The sequence below is a fragment of the Glycine soja genome, chromosome 18 (assembly GCF_004193775.1).
Source record: "Glycine soja cultivar W05 chromosome 18, ASM419377v2, whole genome shotgun sequence".
Classification (NCBI taxonomy): Eukaryota; Viridiplantae; Streptophyta; class Magnoliopsida; order Fabales; family Fabaceae; genus Glycine; species Glycine soja.
Window position 1 is genome coordinate 16,526,789 of NC_041019.1, and position 20,976 is coordinate 16,547,764.

The 20,976-nt window shown below is 36.8% G+C and overlaps 1 protein-coding gene across 1 annotated transcript; it reads right to left on the reverse strand.

Annotated features, from left to right (window-relative positions):
• Nucleotides 1-201: 201 nt before the first annotated feature.
• Nucleotides 202-16,508, reverse strand: LOC114396129. The gene is made up of 11 exons (XM_028358024.1): nucleotides 16,279-16,508; nucleotides 15,767-16,095; nucleotides 14,695-14,772; nucleotides 14,026-14,585; nucleotides 12,449-13,081; nucleotides 12,118-12,272; nucleotides 2,074-2,282; nucleotides 1,845-1,978; nucleotides 1,380-1,714; nucleotides 1,191-1,294; nucleotides 202-738 (listed from the first exon to the last, which is right to left on the reverse strand). The coding sequence occupies exons 2-11, from the start codon at nucleotides 16,062-16,064 to the stop codon at nucleotides 668-670; spliced, it is 2,577 nt and encodes an 858-aa protein (XP_028213825.1). The 5' UTR covers nucleotides 16,065-16,095; nucleotides 16,279-16,508; the 3' UTR covers nucleotides 202-667.
• Nucleotides 16,509-20,976: the final 4,468 nt, after the last annotated feature.

Below are 20,976 nucleotides of genomic sequence, written 5' to 3' on the forward strand. Positions count from 1 at the left end.
AGGTCGGAGGATGTTAAAGCAGAGGCTTGAATAGAGTAAGATTCTCCATAAAAAGCAGGCTTGGGAACAGTAGAGTCATGAATATAGGGAAGTAATGTTAAAATATTATCCATAACTACACAACGCAATTTCAATGGCCCCTCAACTTAGACGAGGAAAAAAAAAGGCTAAAGTAAAAATTGATTTAGATGCAATCACATCAACCATGTGCAATAATTTGTCAAAAATAAAAAATAAAATAAAATAAAATGTGAAGTAGCAGTTCATGAATACAAGGCTTCCACTGATGATCAATTGAAACACACTGAATTGCAACTGCCTAATGCCATGAATCGAGAGGTGATTCATTGCTTTCACTCTGAAGAGTCAGATACATCTTCACAAAAAAATAGATCTACCTATAAAGATTACATTCTTCCCCTTTAAAGGGGTATGTGACAATCATCTATTTTAAGCTCGTGGTTTTACAATACAAAAGTGAACCTCTATTTCTGAACAAATTAACACGCCAACTCCATCACAAGGCTACAATAACTGAAGATACCTTTGTGCTATTGAGAGTGTGTCGGAAGAACAATTCCAAATCCAGGTAAAAAAATCGTCCATATTTGCTTCTCTACAGCACTGGATAACATGCTTAATGAAATGCAACCAGCCTAAATCTATCTTAAAGAATTCCCTTGGAAATGCTAGATGTTGCATTTATCTTTAGCGAGCGCTCAGGGATGTAGGTAACACCTGTTTAGACCATAATGTAAATCCATGAGAACCTGTGCAATAACATAATGTGCATTTTGCATCTTGATTACCACTATATGCATAGCAAGCAAACTGTTTCTGATGAAGAATGAAACAGAATGCACCAAATAAACCAAACTTCTTTATATCAATGACTAGTCCCAAACAGAACTGTACATAAAAAGGACCCAAATGAGTGTCTGGCACAGAAGTATCACACCTAGGGGATGCCAAAACAAGACCTTAATAAATGCATGACTAAAATTGCTGTGCCCAAAGATAGAATTTTTTGTTATGCCCATGAGTCATGAGCGATTCTTCAAATCAATCATAACAGTCATAGAATTAACAGACGTTTAGGCAGCAGTTCATCAATTCATTACTAAGTATTGACCAAATAATTCTTGGATAGAAGCTCAAGCATTAAGAAGTAAAAGTCTCATGATCTGTACCTTTTTCCATGACATCAATTTGCAAAGAGTCGAGTGTAATTATGCCATCGGTCAATGGAAGTAGCTCAAGCTTAATGGTGGCTGTGGATTGAGACGGGATACATCTGATGTGGCCAATACATGGTTTTAAATTAATCAGTGTTAGTTTTAACAAAATCATAGAAATATCAGTGAGAGCTGAAATATTACCCGAGTGGAACTCTACTCTGCAGCCAAAGATGTGTACAACTTAGGCCAGAACTAGCAATGACATCATCATTCATTGAAACTGACTCAGGTCTGACATCATCATTTTGCTTCTCATTGTCTTTTATAAGAGAAGTAAAGCTCCCCCCCTGGATGGCACCAACATGTCTTTCAACATTTATCCTTCCTAAAAACTCTTTGAAACCAATAAAAGGACTCATTGGACTAGTGGGTGAACTCAGAGAAACCACTGACGGGGGTGAAGTAAATGAGGCAGGAGCAAGCACTGTCAGTGTTAGATCTTCAGATGTCAAATTTGAAGCTTGAAGAGTTAAAACCTGATAAATAAGAAACAATTAAACTAATCAAATTGTAATTCAAGTAGGAAAAATATTCAAAACAAACTAAATATGAGCTCCAATGCAAAGCCCTAACTCAAGATAGTCAATAGTGAAAACATATATTGACCTGCACAGGAAGTTGAGAATTTCTTTCATAAGGTCCAGGAGACTCTCCGGACATCTCAGATGCAACAGAGATTATAATATCCCTCGATGAACGTGGTTGCCAACTGGTTGCTTGCTTAAAGAATAATCTTGATGCTATATTTAGCATAAAAACAAGGAGAAAACAACTAATTAGCACCTTAGCAACTACTAGATAATACACCAACAACCAAGGAGACAAAAAAGCTTACCCGTATAATTGCATCGACAAGACACCATAATTGCATACTGATCGTCAATTGAAGCAATCTTTGTTCTGTCAGGACTCTTGGAGGAAAGACTTGATTTTGCTGAGTTTGGAGATTGCACCTTTGAAAACTGAGAGCTTTCATCCTGAGCCTTTAAATTCTTTGACATAGAAGTTGCAGGTTTAAGGATAAAAGAATGCTCTTCACCTCTCCTGTAATTAGAAACTTCTAGTCAGATCATGTGATGATGATTAGAGCTAATTGCATAAATGATATACCAAATTCTGAATTTCACCAACCATATTTACTAGTACTAAGCATTTTCGGTCATTTTTTAATAGTTAATCAGATTGATAAACTCAAAAAAGATACAAACTCATACATTCCAGGAGAGGGGATGAAGCAAGGGATTGGTGGGATTCAATCCCTTCCTTACTCAACCAAAAGTTAAAAATACATTTCCCCCAAATCTGCAAGGGCAGGGGAAGTTTATTCTATTGCTAAACATTAAAATATTTCACAATATTATCCTTGTCGTAACCTTTACTTTCTAGCATGTCATGTCCTCCAACAATTCACCATTCAGATGGTCAAATAAGAAAAAGAAGTAAATTCAATTACAGTAGTGTAATACACATTAGTCTCAAAATAATAAATACAGATATATCACAGGATTGTTATTAAGCTTTTTAATAAAATTCAAAGGTCATATATATATCACCCTTACTTTCCCCATACTGTCAATAGCAAGACTCCCCTCCATTTCCTAAACTTATATGGTACTAAAGAAAATTTAACGCCTTTCCTACACTATTATTATTGGTGTTCTCATTTGCATAATGAGCCCACACACATGGATAGCTTATAAGCCATTTTGAAACAATTTTCCCCCTCTTTTGCAGGGTTGGGTTGGGTCACTCAGTACAAGCACACATAACTGAATAACCAAAGGCACATGCAGCATGGTATTATACAGGATTATTAAAATCTTTTAAATAAAATTCAACGGTAACAATGAAATTTTACGTTTCTACTCTTCCTGTTAGAACTAATATGTCTTTTGTATTTTGTTTATGTACTTTTATATTACTTTATGCTTGTACTGTCCTTTCTTGTCTTCTCTTTTTCCTTGATGTATCCGTTTGTTCAGTGCACCCCTTTCTTCTCTTGTAATCAATCACCTTGTATCAATATATATAAAAGTATTTTGGTTAGGACTCAAGCTTTACCAAAATAGAACTCTAAAGTCTCAAGTTGGTATCAGAGCAGGAATGGTCCCGCTTTGGAGTATCATCTTGTTCTGTTGTTGTCAGCGGTTAGGTGCACCTCGTAGAGCATGACCTAACCTAAGTGATTTCGAGAGCAAAAGCTCTCTCACGCTCTTTCACGCGCCAGTACAGTCAGCGCTGCTATTGGGCGCGTGAATCTCAAGCGCCATCGTCTTGTCACCGGAACGCCACTGCGCCTACACGATTGTCTTTGTCGGCTCATTCTGGACCCAGTACAATCCCTGTTTGGCTCTAGTTCTCACATCCGAAAAGTGGGTCTACAATCCACCCCTTGTTCATTTGGTTCTTGCACACCGATAATTTCCTGTGCTTGATAAATGGCATCTGCAAATCCTACCTAGGTTAGCTTTGTTATTCTTAGCCAGTCCCAAGCCCGGATAAAAGGAGAGGGTTGTGTTAGGCTTTCGACGGCCAACGTAAAACTTTGTCGAATCTCTATGACATGAATCAATTACGTAATAATGTGAATGCTAGGTCGTTGTCCGGAAGCAACGCGCTGTATGGCTCGAGTACAGTGTCAAAAGAGCAAGGGCCGCTGCATCGCCGCCCGGATGTAGTGAAAAGTAAGCAAGGGTTCCCACATTTTCGTGAACGGGTGTGGGTAAAGAAGCTAGTTCATGACAGGAGGATTCGCTTTGGTACATGGAATATAGGCACACTTACTGGAAAATCTATGGAAATAGTGGATGTTATGGTGAGGAGGAAGATCAATTTTATGTGCCTACAAGAAACTAAGTGGACAGGTGAAAAAGCGAAAGAATTAGACAACTCGGGATTTAAGCTGTGGTATACGGGAAAACTTAGATTAAGAAATGGGGTAGGGATTATTGTGGACAAGGAGTGGAAGAAGGATGTCGTGAATGTAAGAAGAGTAGGAGATCGTATCATAGCCTTAAAATTGGTAGTGGGACAGGACACCTTTAATGTTATTAGTGGGTACGCACCTCAAGTTGGGTTAGCAGAACACTTTAAGGTAAAATTTTAGGAGGATCTAGAAGGGGTACTTCAGGATATACCCCAAGGAGAGAAAGTTTTCCTAGGAGGGGATCTCAATGGACATGTAGGTAGCGTGGCTAGAGGTTTTGAGGGGGTGCATGGGGGTTTTGGCCTAGGGGAGATGAATGGGGAGGGTAAATCCATCTTGGAGTTTTCGGAGGCTTTGGATCTTTCTATAGCCAATACATGGTTTAAGAAAAGAGCGGAACATCTTATCACTTACAAAAGTGGAGGGACATGTTCTCAGATAGATTTCTTTCTTATCAGGAAGTCTGATAGGAAGTATTGCTTGAACTGTAAAGTTATCCCGGAAGAGAGCTTGACTACCCAACATAGAGTTTTGGTCATGGATGTAAGAATTAGAGATAGGGCAAAGAGAAGAAGTCCTATGGTAGCACCAAGGATCAAATGGTGGCACTTGAAGGGTGAGAAACAAGGAATTTTCCAACAAAAGATATGGGAGGGATGGTGTGGACAATCACAAGGAAGTGCAAATGATATGTGGAACAAGATGTCCCAAGAGATTATTAAAGTGGCTAAAGAGACGTTGGGTGAATCTAGAGGTTTTGGACCTAGGGGTAAAGAATCGTGGTGGTGGAATGAAAGTGTTCAGAGCAAAGTTAGAGTAAAAAAGGAGTGTTTCAAGGAGTGGTCTAGGTGTAGAAATTCTGAAACTTGGGATAAGTATAAGATAGCTAGAAATGAAACCAAAAAGGCGGTGAGTGAGGCAAGAGCCCAAGCTTTTGACGGACTATACCAAGCTCTAGGAACCAGGGACGGAGAAAGATCTATATATAGGCTTGCTAAGGGTAGAGAGAGGAAGACTAGAGATTTGGATCAAGTAAAGTGTGTTAAGGATGAAGAAGGCAAAATCTTAGTGCATGAAAAAGATATCAAGGAAAGGTGGAAGGCGTATTTCCACAACTTATTTAATGATGGATATGGATATGACTCTAGCAGTCTAGACACAAGAGAAGAGGACCGGAACTATAAGTACTATCGTCGGATTCAGAAACAGGAAGTAAAGGAAGCGTTGAAAAGAATGAGTAACGGTAAGGCGGTGGGGCCAGACAACATACCTATTGAAGTGTGGAAAACTCTTGGAGATAGAGGTCTTGAGTGGCTCACCAAACTCTTTAATGAAATTATGAGGTCAAAACGCATGCCGGAGGAATGGAGGAGAAGCACGTTAGTGCCAATCTATAAGAACAAGGGGGATATACAAAATTGTGCAAATTATAGGGGAATCAAGCTCATGAGTCATACCATGAAATTATGGGAAAGAGTGATCGAACGGAGATTAAGAAAGGAGACTCAAGTTACTGAGAATCAATTTGGTTTCATGCCGGGAAGGTCGACCATGGAAGCGATCTATTTATTACGGCGGGTGATGGAGCAATATCGCATGGACCAACAAGACTTGCACTTGATTTTTATTGACTTGGAGAAAGCGTATGATAGAGTGCCTAGAGAGATTTTGTGGAAAGCTCTAGAGAAGAAAGGGGTTAGGGTTGCATATATTCGAGCTATCCAAGATATGTATGATAGGGTATCGACTAGTGTTAGGACACAGGGTGGAGAGTCAGACGATTTTCCCATCACAATTGGTTTGCATCAAGGGTCAACCCTTAGCCCCTACCTTTTTACCTTAATTCTGGATGTCCTCACGGAACAAATCCAAGAGATAGCGCCGAGATGCATGCTTTTTGCAGATGACATAGTCCTCCTTGGAGAGTCGAGGGAGGAGTTGAATGAGAGGTTGGAAACTTGGAGACGAGCTCTAGAAACACATGGTTTTCGCCTAAGCAGAAGCAAATCGGAGTATATGGAATGTAAGTTCAACAAAAGAAGGAGGGTTTCTAACTCAGAGGTGAAAATAGGAGACCATATTATCCCTCAAGTCACACGGTTTAAATATCTTGGGTCTGTAATACAGGATGATGGAGAAATTGAAGGGGATGTGAATCATCGCATTCAAGCAGGATGGATGAAATGGAGAAAAGCATCGGGGGTGTTATGTGATGCAAAGGTACCGATCAAGCTAAAGGGAAAGTTTTATCGGACTGCGGTAAGACCGGCAATTTTGTACGGAACAGAATGTTGGGCGGTCAAGAGCCAACATGAGAATAAAGTAGGTGTAGCGGAGATGAGGATGTTGCGGTGGATGTGTGGTAAGACTCGACAGGATAAAATTAGAAACGAAGCTATTAGAGAGAGGGTTGGAGTAGCGCCTATTGTAGAGAAGATGGTGGAAAATAGACTTAGGTGGTTTGGGCATGTAGAGAGAAGACCGGTAGACTCTGTAGTGAGGAGAGTAGACCAGATGGAGAGAAGGCAAACAATTCGAGGCAGAGGAAGACCCAAAAAGACTATAAGAGAGGTTATCAAAAAGGATCTCGAACTTAATGATTTGGATAAATAAAAGTATGGTACTTGATAGAACATTATGGCGGAAGTTGATCCATGTAGCCGACCCCACCTAGTGGGATAAGGCGTTGTTGTTGTTGTTGTTGATAAATGGCATCTGCAGGGTCTTCTGCAACTACTTCCTCCAGTAGCCCTATTTCTCCCTTCTCTACAACTCCCTCGATCACAACTGAGAAACTCAACTGGAAAAACTATCGGGCCTAGTCTGATTCAATTGAGATGTGGTTCCATGGTCAAGGACACCATGATCATTTGGAGAAGGAAGTGAATGAAGTCCCTGTTGAGAATAGAGCTGTGGCAGAAACTAGACTGCCAGCTATGTACTATTCTATGCAATCTGTAGACCCTGAGTTGCTAGAGATACTTAGGTCATTCAAGACCTGTTCTTCTTTTTGGAGGAATGCCCAAGATGTTTTTGCTAATGACATTCAACATCTGTTTGATTCAACTCAGAAGGTTGTTTCCCTCCAACAGACCAACCATGATATGATTTTGCACATGGTTAAAGCTAGAGCTATAGTTGAAGAATTGAAAGTATTCCTAGTATGTGATTCTGCAGAATAAATGAAGAGGCTTGATAAACTATTTATGGTTTTGATCTTGTGGAGTTTGCATTCAGATTATGATCATGTGCATGATCAAATTCTGTCTGGTGACCACATTCCTTAAATGAACAGCTTAGTCACTAGACTTCTCCATGTTCCTACTTTGGTGAAAGGTAATGCAGCTGCAGCTGTTGAGACTTCGGCCATGGTTGCCTCTCGTGGTAGGGGTAGAGGGGGTCGTGGTAATAGAGGAGAAGGGTGTGGTGGTAGAGGGGGTCATGGTAAGCTGTGGTGTTCTTATTGTGGAAAAGAAAACCATACTCAAAATAAGTGTTATGACCTACATGGTTGGCCTGATAAGGCAGCAAATGTCTCTACATCTGAAAAGGCTGAATCTCGATTTTCTGGGGAAGAATATCAGGAGTGCCTGTTGCTGAAATCTAGCAGCCAAGCTCAATCATCTTCAGTACCAAGTGTTACAACAGCCTGCATTTCACAATCTGTGGAAGGTCAAGGTCCATGGATAGTTGATTCAAGTGCTTCCTATCACATTTCTAGTTATAATTCTTTGTTTTCCTCTATCTCCTCACCTTATTACATTAGCCAATGGGTCCAAAGACGCATCTCAAGGAATTGGTCAAGTTCCTTTTTCTCCCTCTTTGAATTTAAATTTTGTTTTATATATTCCTAATTGTCCTTATAGCCTAATTTCTTTATGCCAGTTGACTCGTTCCTTAAATTGCTCAGTAACATTTGACGTTGATTCCTTTGTTATACAGGACTGTGGTACAAGCTGGCTGATTGGCATAGAACATGAATCACAAGGCCTTTACTACTTGGAAACCAGCCCTTCTGTGTCCTGTTTTACTTCTTCGTCTCCAAAGCTTTTGCATGATCATCTAAGTCACCCAAGTCTTGCAAAATTAAAGATAATGGTTCCAAGTCTTAGCAAGTTACAAATATTAGATTGTGAATCTCGTCACTTAGGCAAACATGTTAGATCATCCTTTCCAAAGCAAGTTGAAAAAAGATGTAACTTGGTTTTTTCTACCACTCATTCAAATATTTGGGGACCAAGCCGTGTAATATCTTTTGGTTTCAGATATTTTGTTACATTTATTGATGAATATTCTTGATGTACTTGGATTTATTTAATGAAAGACAGATCTGAACTTTTGTCTATTTTCATGGGAAGATCATTAAAATTCTTAGAAGTTACAATGCAAAGGAATATTTCTCTTCAGAACTTTCTTCCTTTTTGTCCTCACAAGGAATCCTACATCAATCCACATGTTCACACACACCACAACAAAATGGAATAGCTAAAAGGAAAAATAGACATCTGATTGAGACTGCATGAACCCTGTTGATTGATGCAAAATGTCCTTGTTCACCATTGGGGTGATGCAATCCTCACTAGCTGTTTTTTAATAAATAGTATGCCTTCCTCATCTCTTGATAACAAAATTCCCCACTCTAATTATCATTCCTAATGAACCTATTAGAGTACAAGTGTGAGGTGAAGTCCCACATTGAGTAAAAGTGAAAAAGTTGAGCATCATGTAAGTGAGGAGAAGACCCATAAACCTGAGCCTTAAGGTTTTGAGTTAAAGTGTGACATCAAGTTTCCTTATGTGGTTGTTCATGGCCCATTGGTGTAAATTTCTCCGGTGTTTACTCCCCTCGAATTCCCCAACAACTGGTATCAGAGCTGATGGTTTGACTTGGTGACCGGCTCAGACGAGTGAGATGGCGGCAATGGATCCTTAGTCTTGAGGATCCCTTGTATCGAAAGTCTTTCTGGCGGTGGGTCCAGGCAGCGTGTCCCGTTGGTGGAACGGTGGTGCAAGTGCCGCAAGTACCTAGAGCATGTGGGCTCTAATGGCTACCATGGAATACTCGTGGATGGTAATGACTTCCGCTTGAGGGGGAGACTACCATGTGAAAGAGACTCACACTTGAGGGGGAGAGTATTGGAGTACAAGTGTGAGGTGAAGTCCCAAATCAAGTAGAAGTGAAAAAGTTGAGCACCATGTAAGTGAGGAAAAGACCCATAAACCTAAGCCTTAAGATTTTGAATTAAAGTGTGGTGTCAAGTTCCCTTATGTGGTTGCTCATGACTCATTGGTGTAAATTTCTCCGGTGTTTACTCCCCTCGAATTCCCCAACAACTGAACTCTTGTATCATGTTTCTCCCAAAGTCTTTGGTTGTACATGTTTTGTTCATGATGTTTCTCTAAGTCTTGATAAGCTCTCAGTAAGAGCTATCAAATGTGTGTTTCTTGGTTATTCACGCCTTCAAAAGGGATACAAATGTTACTCTCCAACCACCGGGAGATACTACATGTCAACTGATGTTACCTTCTTTGAAGAAACCATGTTCTTCTCCAAACGAAAGTCCAACTCTACACAACAGGTTTTGCCTATTCCTTATCTCGGTCCAGTGGTACCTTCTACTCATACAACATCAAATCAAGGAGAAATTCAACCCATTTCTCCAATCAGCCATCAAGCTAAATTATCTCCATCTTCTATTTCTACATTCCAGAGAAGGACACAAAGAGCTAGTTCCATAGTGCAAGAAGATTCTCTTGATTCATGCCCTTTCTCCTCAGCTAATCCTACAAGGAATCCTTTTCCATCATCACTTTCTCTTGATGTAGACTCAGGTTGGCCTATTGCCCTTCAAAAAAGGTATTCAATCTACTCAAAACCCTCATCCAATTTACTTGAGTTACCACCATTTGTCTCCTTCATATTTCTCCTTTTATTTCCTCTGTCTTCTATTACTATTCCCAAAAATGTTTATGAAGCACTTACTCTCCCTGGATGGCGACAAGCCATGATTGTTGAGATGCAAGCTCTTGAACATAGTGGTACATGGGAGTTAGTTCCTCTTCCTCCTAGGAAGAAGGCGGTTGGCTGTCAATGGGTATATGCTGTCAAGGTTGGTCCTAATGGTGAAATTGATCGTCTTAAGGCTCGTTGGTAGCCAAAGGTTACACTCAAATATATGGTCTTTGATTATGGGGATACTTTTTCTATTGTGGCCAAAATCACTATTGTTCACCTTTTTCTTGCCATGGCTGCCATTTGTCATTAGCCTCTTCACCAGTTAGACATTAAAAATGTTTTTCTTCATGGTGAGTTGGAGATCTATATGGAGCAACTTCCTAGGTTTGTTGCTCAGGGGGAGTCTGATTTGGTTTGCAAACTTCATCAATCTCTTTATGGGCTTAAACAATCTCCAAGAGCTCAGTTTGGAAAATTTATTCATGTTGTATAGAGTTTTGGGATGAAACAAAGTGAAGCAGATCACTCTGTTTTTTATTGTCACACTTCCCTTGGTAAATGTGTTTACTTGGTTGTTTATGTTGATGATATAGTGATAACAGGAAATGATGATTCTAAAATCTCCCAGTTGAAACATTTGTTTAGCCACTTTCAAACCAAGGATCTTGGCCGCCTAAAGTACTTCCTCGGTATAGAGGTGGCTCAATCCAAGGAAGGCATTATTATCTCCCAAAGGAAGTATGCTTTGGATATTTTGGAAGAGACATGCACGATTAACTGCAGACACATTGATAGTCCCATGGATCCAAATCAAAAGTTAATGGTGGATCAAGGTGAACCATATTCAAACCCGGAGAGATAAAATATTAGTAGGGAAACTCATCTACCTTACAATTACCAGGCCTGACATTTCTTTTGCAGTGGGAATTGTTAGTCAGTTTATGCAGGCTCCTCATGTTGATCACTGGAATGTTGTTCTTCGCATTCTCAGTTATATCAAGAAGACTCTAGGACAGGGACTGTTGTATGAAGATAAAGGAGACACTCAAATTTCAGGATATTGTGATGCTGATTGGGCAGGGACGCTCTACTACAGGATATTGTGTATCTATTGGAGGAAATGTTGTCTCTTGGAAGAGCAAGAGGCAGAATCATGTTGCCAGATCAAGTGCAGAAGCAGAATACAGGGCTATGGCTTCAGTCACGTGTGAATTAGTGTGGATCAAACAACTTATTCTAGAGCTAAAATTCTGTGAAGTTCAGCCAATGAAGTTGTATTGTGATAATCAGGCAGCCCTCCGTATTGCCTCTAATCCAGTGTTTCATGAGAGAACCAAGCATATAGAGATTGACAGTCATTTTGTGAGAGAGAAGTAGCTGTCCAAGGAGATTGCTACAGAGTTTGTCAGCTCAAATAATCAACTAGCAGATATTTTGACTAAATCTTTAAGGGGGCCTCGGATTGATTTCATATGTTCCAAGCTTGGAGCATACAATTTATATGCTCCAACTTGAGGGGGAGTGTTAGAACTAATATGTCTCTTGTATTTTGTTTATGTAGTTTTATATTACTTTATGCTTGTACTGTCCTTTCTTGTCTTTCCTTTTTCCTTTTTCTCTGCTCTAGCCGTTTGTTAGTGTAGTCTACACCCCTTTCTTCTCTAGTACTCAATGACCTTGTGTCAATATATATAAAAGTCTTTTGACTGAGTGTTAGGACTCGAACTTTACTAAAATAGAACTCTAAAGTCTCAAATCTTCCAAAGCAAGATTACCACATTCCTAAACCTACATGGCAATAAAGAAAATTTAATGCCTTTTTCACATCAATAAGTAGCAATATTCATAGTATTGAACCCATAGTCCCATACTCGGCGATATCTTACATGGCATCATGAAACAAACATATGTAACTGAAAAACCTGGGGTGTATACAGCATGATATTAGACAAGTAACAATACAAAAAACAATAAGATTCTTGAAAAAAAACAAAAACCTGAGGGCTAAATTTGGTAAAGAATGGTCATTTCCAGCTTCAATACATGCAATTGGTAATGATGATGGTGGTCCACTTTTTGTAGCCTCTTCATAAACTATGGTTATGGCATCTATAAATATCACAATACCTGGAACATGTGCAGGAGCAACATTCTGGAGAACAACTAATGAAATATTAATAAAAACAGAAGCAGAAAATAATTAACAGTACAATCCCCCCCCCCCCCCCCCAAAAAAAAAAAAAAAAGAAAAGCATGAAGGTGTAATATTCAACAAAAATAAAGGTAAATATGCCAGATAATTTGGTTCAGTGACATTATAGTTCAAACCTTTATCTGAACGCACAGAAGATCCTCTGAATTACAGTCAGCTGCAAAGGAATGAATCTCTACAGGTTGTATTATTTCAAATTTCCTTCTCCACCTTCTTCCAGGTGTGTAGATACCTTCTAATCCACAGCAAACGGAAAACCTTTCTCGCTCCAATGAAACACCTCGAAAAGATAAAAGTTCTTCTACTCCATTTTTTTTCCTTAATTTCTGAGATGGGAATTGATCCCAATCTTCAATGTCAAAGCTTGGCTTAGAACTAGCTGCTTTTAAAGGAGGATTTGGTGCATTTGTATTTTGAGGTAATGCTGACATTGAGTAACTTCTGAAATGGCTGCCAAAGGAAAATAATTGAGAGCCAGGTGATGCTGAAGAATTGGACCTCTGAGAGGTGTTACCGATTCCTGAATTCAAAGAAAATTGAGGAGGAGATAGCGGGCGAGAAGCAAGGGGGAGAGTGTTATCTAATGGAAGTATCCATTTTAATAGTGCTCCACATGGATCCTGATTTGTGTGAACTGAATTGTTCTGGTTCTCAGAAGACAATATTTTATCCTGATACTTTTCGTATTGGAGAATTTCTATGCAAGGGTCTCTAAGAAAATCAACACCAACATTCACCTGTAAAAGAACCTGGATCCTTCCAAACAGGAAAATAGAATCAGATCAGTAATCCAAGTAATGAGAATGGCCAGCATAATTAGGAGTATATCACAAGACAAAATTTTCATAAAGATTTCAGAGGTATTACAGAGGCAAGGCATATGCCACTAAAATATATTTGAAATTTAACATAAGCTTAAGTAAAATGAAGACAACAGACCAAGGTTCTAGCCAGTAGCAGTGAGTGAAAGACTAGAGTGAAGCAATACCTACACATCACAAAAGGTATGTTCCAGAAATCTAAATTATGACGATAATACACAGGTCAATATACTCCACAACAGCCCAAGTACCACATAGAAATATTTGGCTCCAAAAGCCCCAGAGAAATATAAAATAGTGTAGTTACAAGAAGAATCAAAGCAGAGCATGCAATAAACTCAAAGCACAATATCACCTAGATAAGTAAGATTTTATACAGTTCTACTAAATGATTTTCAATGAGTTTTACAAATGACAAGCACCCAAGAACTTGGGGAAACCTCCCATAAAAGCTAGCTGTTAAGGGGGGAGAACCAAGCCACTTACTTAAATACTCCACCAAGCATCCCACACTACTCAGTGTGGGACTTAGGCACCCCATAACATCTGAGTCCTTATCAACAAAAAGGATGAACAAATGAACTGGATGGTAGACGATAAACTCATAGCACAACATCATCCAGATGCAGTAAAGTTTTATACATTTTTGCTAAATGATTTTCCATGAATTTTGTAAACAAGATTAACAAATGAATTAGATGCCAAATAGATTGTCTGTGTTGCAAGCTGCAGAAATAGAAAAATGAAGCAGCCAAAGGGGAAGAAGAAAACTTATAAGGCTCAGTCCCAAATTTAACTAAAAAGTAGTACTCCATCTGACACATGAAAATGAATGAACATGTTCATAGTTACCGAAATTTTATGGCACATACCACTATGTCTCCATTTGGTAGGGCACAACAATTGACAGAATTTCTCGCCACTCCACCAGAAATAGTTGCATCAAAATTTGCTCTATCAATAACTGCACTAATAGAAGATGCATTTTTTGCGGTGTCTTTAATTTCAAATGATGAGATCCTTTGCCCATTTAGTTCAGAGTAGGACTTTTCTGAAGAACCTCGTTTAGACCAAAGCGGCTCATCAGACTCAGAAATCCTTGCAAAGAAATGAGAACTCTCAAATTTTTCCAGCAACAATGCAGTTTGTCTTTTGTGAACCTCCATCCTTAGAAGGGATTCACCAGCAGAAGCATCCGCCGGGTGATCAGTCTTCACTTTTTCCAATTTATCCTCTTTCTGCTCTTGTTTGCTAGGACTCAGTTGCCCTTCTCCAGATACCGAATCATTTCTGTTTTCAACATTTCCATTTTCTTTGTCAGAACTGTGACCCATGCCATTCTTACTCATCACAGCAGCAACTTTAAATGGAGTAATAATCTCTGTATCCTGCTTACAAGCAGACAGGCACGCTAGGATATGAACTTGTTCACCTGAATTCCAAATATAAATTAGATCCTATCAACTTCCCTTGTGACCTGTTAGACCAAATCAGGCATCTAAACACCAAGATTCATGTACCAAAGAAGGAAAGAATCTTACCAGGAAAGAGAAAGGAACGATCTAGAGAGCGCAGGGACTGCATATCCGACACATGATTCCAGTTCTCAGGAAGTTCCTCTATAAAAATAAAAATTTAGAATCAGATGCATCACATCACATAAGCAAAAGAATCTCACCCATAACATCATCAAGTATAGACAAATATTGTGCCCTCATAACACTAAACTCTAAAACTTAAAACTGAATGCTAACAAAAACCATCTTGGTTGTATTTCACTTTTGTCCAAATCTCAGTTGTCACTTACCAGTAAACAGACACAGACAATACAGAATAAGGCCATCTTTGGATAAATTTTTCTATAGGCACTTGTAGATGGGAAAAGAAAAATAAGAAGGTAGAATGAATTAAACTTCTCTCATTAGTTAAAATTAGCTTATACACAAGTTAAAATCAACTTTTACATAAGCTAAATGAGAGAATTTCTATTGAAGCCGTAATGCATGAGTTGATTTTAATTTATGAGAAAACTCAATTCATTTTAATTTCTTATTTTCGTCTCTTGTAACTACTTATGCATAAATTTATCCAAACAGGGCCTAAACAGTTTCTTAGAATTTGAGTTTCGGTCTAACTCAACCATACAAAACCTGCTTCGGCATGTAAGGTGAGAGTTGCTCCCAGTTATATACACTACTTTGGCCATATCACTAGTTAATGTGGGATCTCCAACACACCCTCTCACACCGTGGACTGGAGAACTCAAGTGCGAAGTTCCCAGGATCAGTCATCTGCGGGTGGTCCGATAACATCCCAATAGGCCAATCAACAATCATTAGGAAAGACTCTCTCTCTCTCTCTCTCTCTCATACCATCTTACAATTTGGATTTGATACACTTCTTTCTACTAAGACCATATCACTAGCTGATGTGGGATTTCCAAAACAGTTCAATTCAATGCGATATTCTCCTTGATCTCACTCCCTTTAGTAGAACTAAAACGCACTACTACTCTCTAACCCCATTTCCTGTTTCATTAAACTAATCAACCAAACATTGTCTTAACTATAACAAAGCATAGAGACAAGTTCGTGTCAGTGTTGCAATACATACTGTAAGGAATGGTGATCCATCCTTCGTCTTCGGAAACATCCAGGTGCTTGGCCAAAACGGGAGCGTCATTTTTGGAACTCTGAGCGCCGTTTTCGCCCTCGAACTCTCCGTCGAAGTGCTCGACTTGGGCGTAGGGGTCGTCGGACATGAGACTCTCCAATGACGACGCGCCGTCTGTGGGGGGAGTCGTCGTCGTCATCACCGTCGTCGTTGGAGTCGCCGCCGTCGCCGTCGCCGTCGAAGAAGGCTTTTCCCTGTCGGAGTAGACGTGTGTGGTGGAGCGCATCAGGAAATTCATCTTTTGTGTGTTTGTTTGTTTGCTTGTTCCTCTGCGAATCAGAATCAGAAGGTGAGATGATAATAGCAAGGGTTTTGGTTTTGGTGAATGTTCAATTTGAGAAAGTGAAAATGAACTATGAAGTGGTTTTGAGTGAGGGAATGAGCGTGGATAGTGAAGGAGGAATTGGAAGATCTATGGTATGGAAGAGAATTAGAAGAAGAAGAATGAATACCTGATGAAGGATCCAACACAGTGAGAGAAAGAGACAGAGAATTTGCAGTTGCGAGAAGTGCAGACTTCAATCTCGATCTGATTCTGCTACACTCCTCTTCCACCTTGCAACACAATTTCTTTCTTAATTAACTACCAACAAACGCACCGTTTAGATCATCGCCAGCCTACCAAACCCTGCTCAATTTGGGGTGATTAGATGGGATTCGGATTTTTTTTCTCTAATCAAGTATATCATTCGCGGGATGCAATTATGTTGGAGTATAATAAAATTGTTATGAATGATAAAAAAAATTATATATTAAACATATATTAAAGATTTAAATTTGAGACTGAGATTAAATCGAAACAATCTCATACACGTTTTGTTGGTAGATGGGGTTTAAGTTTAATTTCATTTGAACAAATTACAAAACACCTCTAATTTTTATCAAATTACACATAATTCTACTTTTTTATTTTCCTATACTAACTTTCCTTTGAGTTTGAAAATATTACATAATATTCACTTATATGTTTAAAAAATATTACAATGATATTCTCTCAAATCTTACACTAACACTCCTGCAAAGAGGTAACTATAATGAATGAAAAACTATAATGAATGAAAAAGCAGAAGGTGTTTGTATAATTACACAAAATATTTAGGAATGTTGTTGTAATTTGCTCATTACCTTTTAAGAAAAATAATTAGGTGGTTTTTGGATTTTCTTTAATTACAATTTAAGGATTTTTGTTTTACACTTGTATCTCTTAATTATCAAATGATGAAGCACTTTTAAAATTGTCTTTTATTTTCATTTTAATCTTTGTAAGTTATAACTTTAAGAAAGACAAATCTTCTTAGAATAAGAAAAAAGACTACACATTAAAAATGTAAAATAATTTTATACTATTATGAAATTATATTTCATCAAATATGGTAAATTTGTCAACTTTTACATTTATTATCTTAAAAGTCATACCTCAAATGATTTCTAATTGGTTATAATGTAAAACCATTTTATATCAACAGAACATAGCTATGAAACTCTTTAAATTTAGCAAAATTTCAAAAATGTCCCTAAAACTATAATTCATTTCATCTACGTCCATAAATTTAATCACTCAATATCATTTTTGTCTCTAAACATATGCTAATATGATCACTTATGACATGTTGTACATAACTTTGAACTAAAATGAGTGCTCAATTACAGTTTAGGAGACTTTTTTGAATTTTGTCAATTCTAGGGACTAAAGTAACAATGAATCAAAATTTCAAGAATTTATCTCTTGTTTCTATTTGCGTGTACATCGATAGTAAGGGATAATGAATGGTTCCTAGTTTCTAACAAGCTACCTAATGACATTCGTGATGCGATCCTAAATATCAAGTCGCCCATGGGTTCAAATGAGGGAGATGAAGTTGTTTGGTCATTATTAAGAAATGGTAGCTTCTAGACTAGGTTGGCGTATGATAAGACCTGGGAAAAGGTTATTCCAACTTTTCCAGGTAATTTTACGACTATTTGGGCTTGGTCGAGTCAAAAGTGTATTCGTTTTTTTGCTAGGGTGGGTAACTAGGAAAATTCTGCCAACTAATGAGCTATGTGTGAGAAGAAATATGGCTTTTGAGGCCTCTTGTCTCCTATGCAGTAATGTTGTGGAGACTCTTGCTCATGCCTTGTGTGATTGTCCTAAGGTGAAGGAGGTCTGGATGAGACTCTTGGGGCACCATCAATTTCCAGATTCATGAAATTTGGATGCCCCTATTTTGGGTAAAAAAAAAATGATGTTTAAGTTGTGAATTTTGAGGGGAAAAAATTAATCAATTCATTTTTTTGGAAATTTTAGATTTTAAATAGAAAAAATATAAAAATATATATTTACTTAATGTTAAAATAACAAGATATAATTAACTTAATAAAAAATTTGAGACTTAATTGTAATTTTAGTCCCTTACATATTGAGATTATACAATTTTGGTTCCTTAAGTTTCAATTATGCGAATTAAGTTTTCTAACTTTATTTTTATTTACAATAAGTCTCTTTGTTACTCTTCCACTAAAATTTTAATTGATCCAAAGAAATTGAGAAAGCATTGGAGCCTAGAGTTCAAGCCTCCACCCTATACTTTAACAATAGTACTAAAACCACTAAGTCAATATGTTTGTTTGGTATATGTATGAAGAATATTGTTATATATTAGTTTTTGACTCATGTGATGTACGGGATAAATAATTTATTTGTGTGTTTATAGGGTAAATTTGTATTAAATAATATTTGTATAAGCAAAAGACATTTTTATTCATGCTTTTTTTTTATTGAACTATTTGTTTTGACACATAATAATAGGTAAAACATTCTAAAAATAAGTGAATTTAATAAAAGTAAGGCAACATGTATTATTGTTAATAAAACATGCATTACTTTTACAAAATTCAATTCTCACTATGCATTAAATACACCTTATCTTTTAGCTTGAAACTCTACATCAAGCTCTAATGAAACAAAAACAACATATTGAAATTGTTATATTAAACAGTCTGATCAATCTAAAAAGTAATACAAGATTTATTTAACTGCAATAGTTGATTGTATTTGATTTTCATTATGTTAAAGATTAGCTTTTCATGGTGATGATGAATTAATTGCATCAAGTAATAAGAAAAATTTTCTTGAACTTTTAAATTTTCTTACTAACCACAATGAAGTTTTGAAGAATACATGTGGAAATCTTAAGTTAATAGCTCCTTCAATACAAAAAGATATTGTTAGAGTGACTACCAATGAAACCACTAAAGTCATACTTGATGGTCTAGGAGATAAGTTGTTTGCTATTTTGATTGATGAAGCTCGAGATATTTGTTAAGGAGCAAATGGTTGTGGTTTTGCATTATGTGAATAAGAAAGGGCAAGTTATAGAGTGTTTTCCCGGTCTTGTTCATGTTCCTAACACTGATGTTCTATCATTAAAATTGGCTTTGGAATCATTATTTGCAAAATATGGGTTAAGCTTGTCAAGGTTGCGTAGACAAGGATATGATGGAGCAAGTAATATGCAAGGTGAATTTAATGGTTTCAAAAGCTTGATATTGAAAGAGAATTTGTTCTACATTCTATATTCATTGTTTTGCCCATCAACTTCAATGAGTTCTTGTTACATTGGCAAAAAAACATGTTCAAATTGCATTAATTGTTATTCAATTTAGTTGCTAATTTGTCTAATATTGTTGGAGCATCATGTAAGCACTGGGATATTTTTCGAAAAAGTCAAATTACAATAGTGAAAGAAGCATTGCAAAAAGGAGAAATCTCAAGTGAGCATGACTTGAATCAAGAGAGCAGGAAACACTAAATGAAGCTCACATTATGGTACATTACTTAGTTTAGTTTCTCTTTTTTCTTCCATGATTGATGTGCTTGAAATAATTGAAGAAGATGACATAAGTTTAGAGCAAAAGGCTAAAATATGTGCTTTGTTAAATTCTGTGCAAGCTTTTGAATTTGTTTTCATCTTGCACTTGATGAAAAATATTCTAGGAATTACTCATGAGTTTTCTCAAGCATTACAAAGAAGTGATCAATATATTATAAATGCTATGAAATTAGTTATTGTGTCCAAACAAAGGTTACAAACAATGAAGGATGATTGACATTCTCTGCTCGGTGATGTTTCATTATTTTGTGAAAAACACAATACTATTGTTCAAAATATGAATGACACTTTTCAAACACAAGGAAGGTCAAGGCGCCAGATGGAAAAGTTTATAATTTGCATCATTTTTAAAAATTGTTTTATCAAATGATTGATCGACAACTTCAAGAGTTGAATAATCGTTTTACAAAAGTGAATATTGAGTTGCTTCTTTGTGTAGCTTGCTTAAATCTAAGAAAATTATTTTCTACATTTGATAAGAAGTTGATTTGTTTTGCATAATTTTATCCTTCAGAGTTTTCTCTTGTTGAACTTTTGGCACTAGATAATCAACTTGAAAATTATTTCATATATGTATGTTCTCAAAATGCATTTTCAGAATTAAAAAGAGATTAGTAATCTTTTACTAAAATTTGTGGAGATTAGAAAACATGTTGTTTATCTGTTGTTATATTTTCTTTTAGAGTTAGCTTTACTACCTATGACAATTGCATCAATTGAAAGAACTTTCTTTGTAATGAATATCATCAAGAATCAAATGAGAAAGAGTGGTTGAATGATTGTTTAGTTACTTATATAGAGAAAGAGATTTGTGATAATGTTAGAAATGAAAAAAATCATTCAATGTTTTCCTAATATGAAAACTCATAAAGAAAAATTATGATATATATTTATACTTTAAATAATGCTATGTTATATTTTTAATACTACAAATTTATGTATAAATATTCTCCTACCACCTAAAATTTTTGAATCTGCCATTGTATGTATCGGCTGATATATAGATAATGCATATTGGAAGAGACTATACATATTCTCAAAATTTTTATTCAATTAATTAATGTAAATTTTAAATACAAAAATAAATTATTTATATCTTCCAAATAACATTAATATTTGTGATGTTTTAAAAATAATAAGAGTTCCTTAAAAAAACAACAATGAGTCCATAAATATGATAGAATAAAAGATAAAATAAAATAAATAGATATATATCAAAAAAAATTTAGAGGTATTAAAAAGAACCTACTCTTTAGGAACTATAAACAATCAATTTAT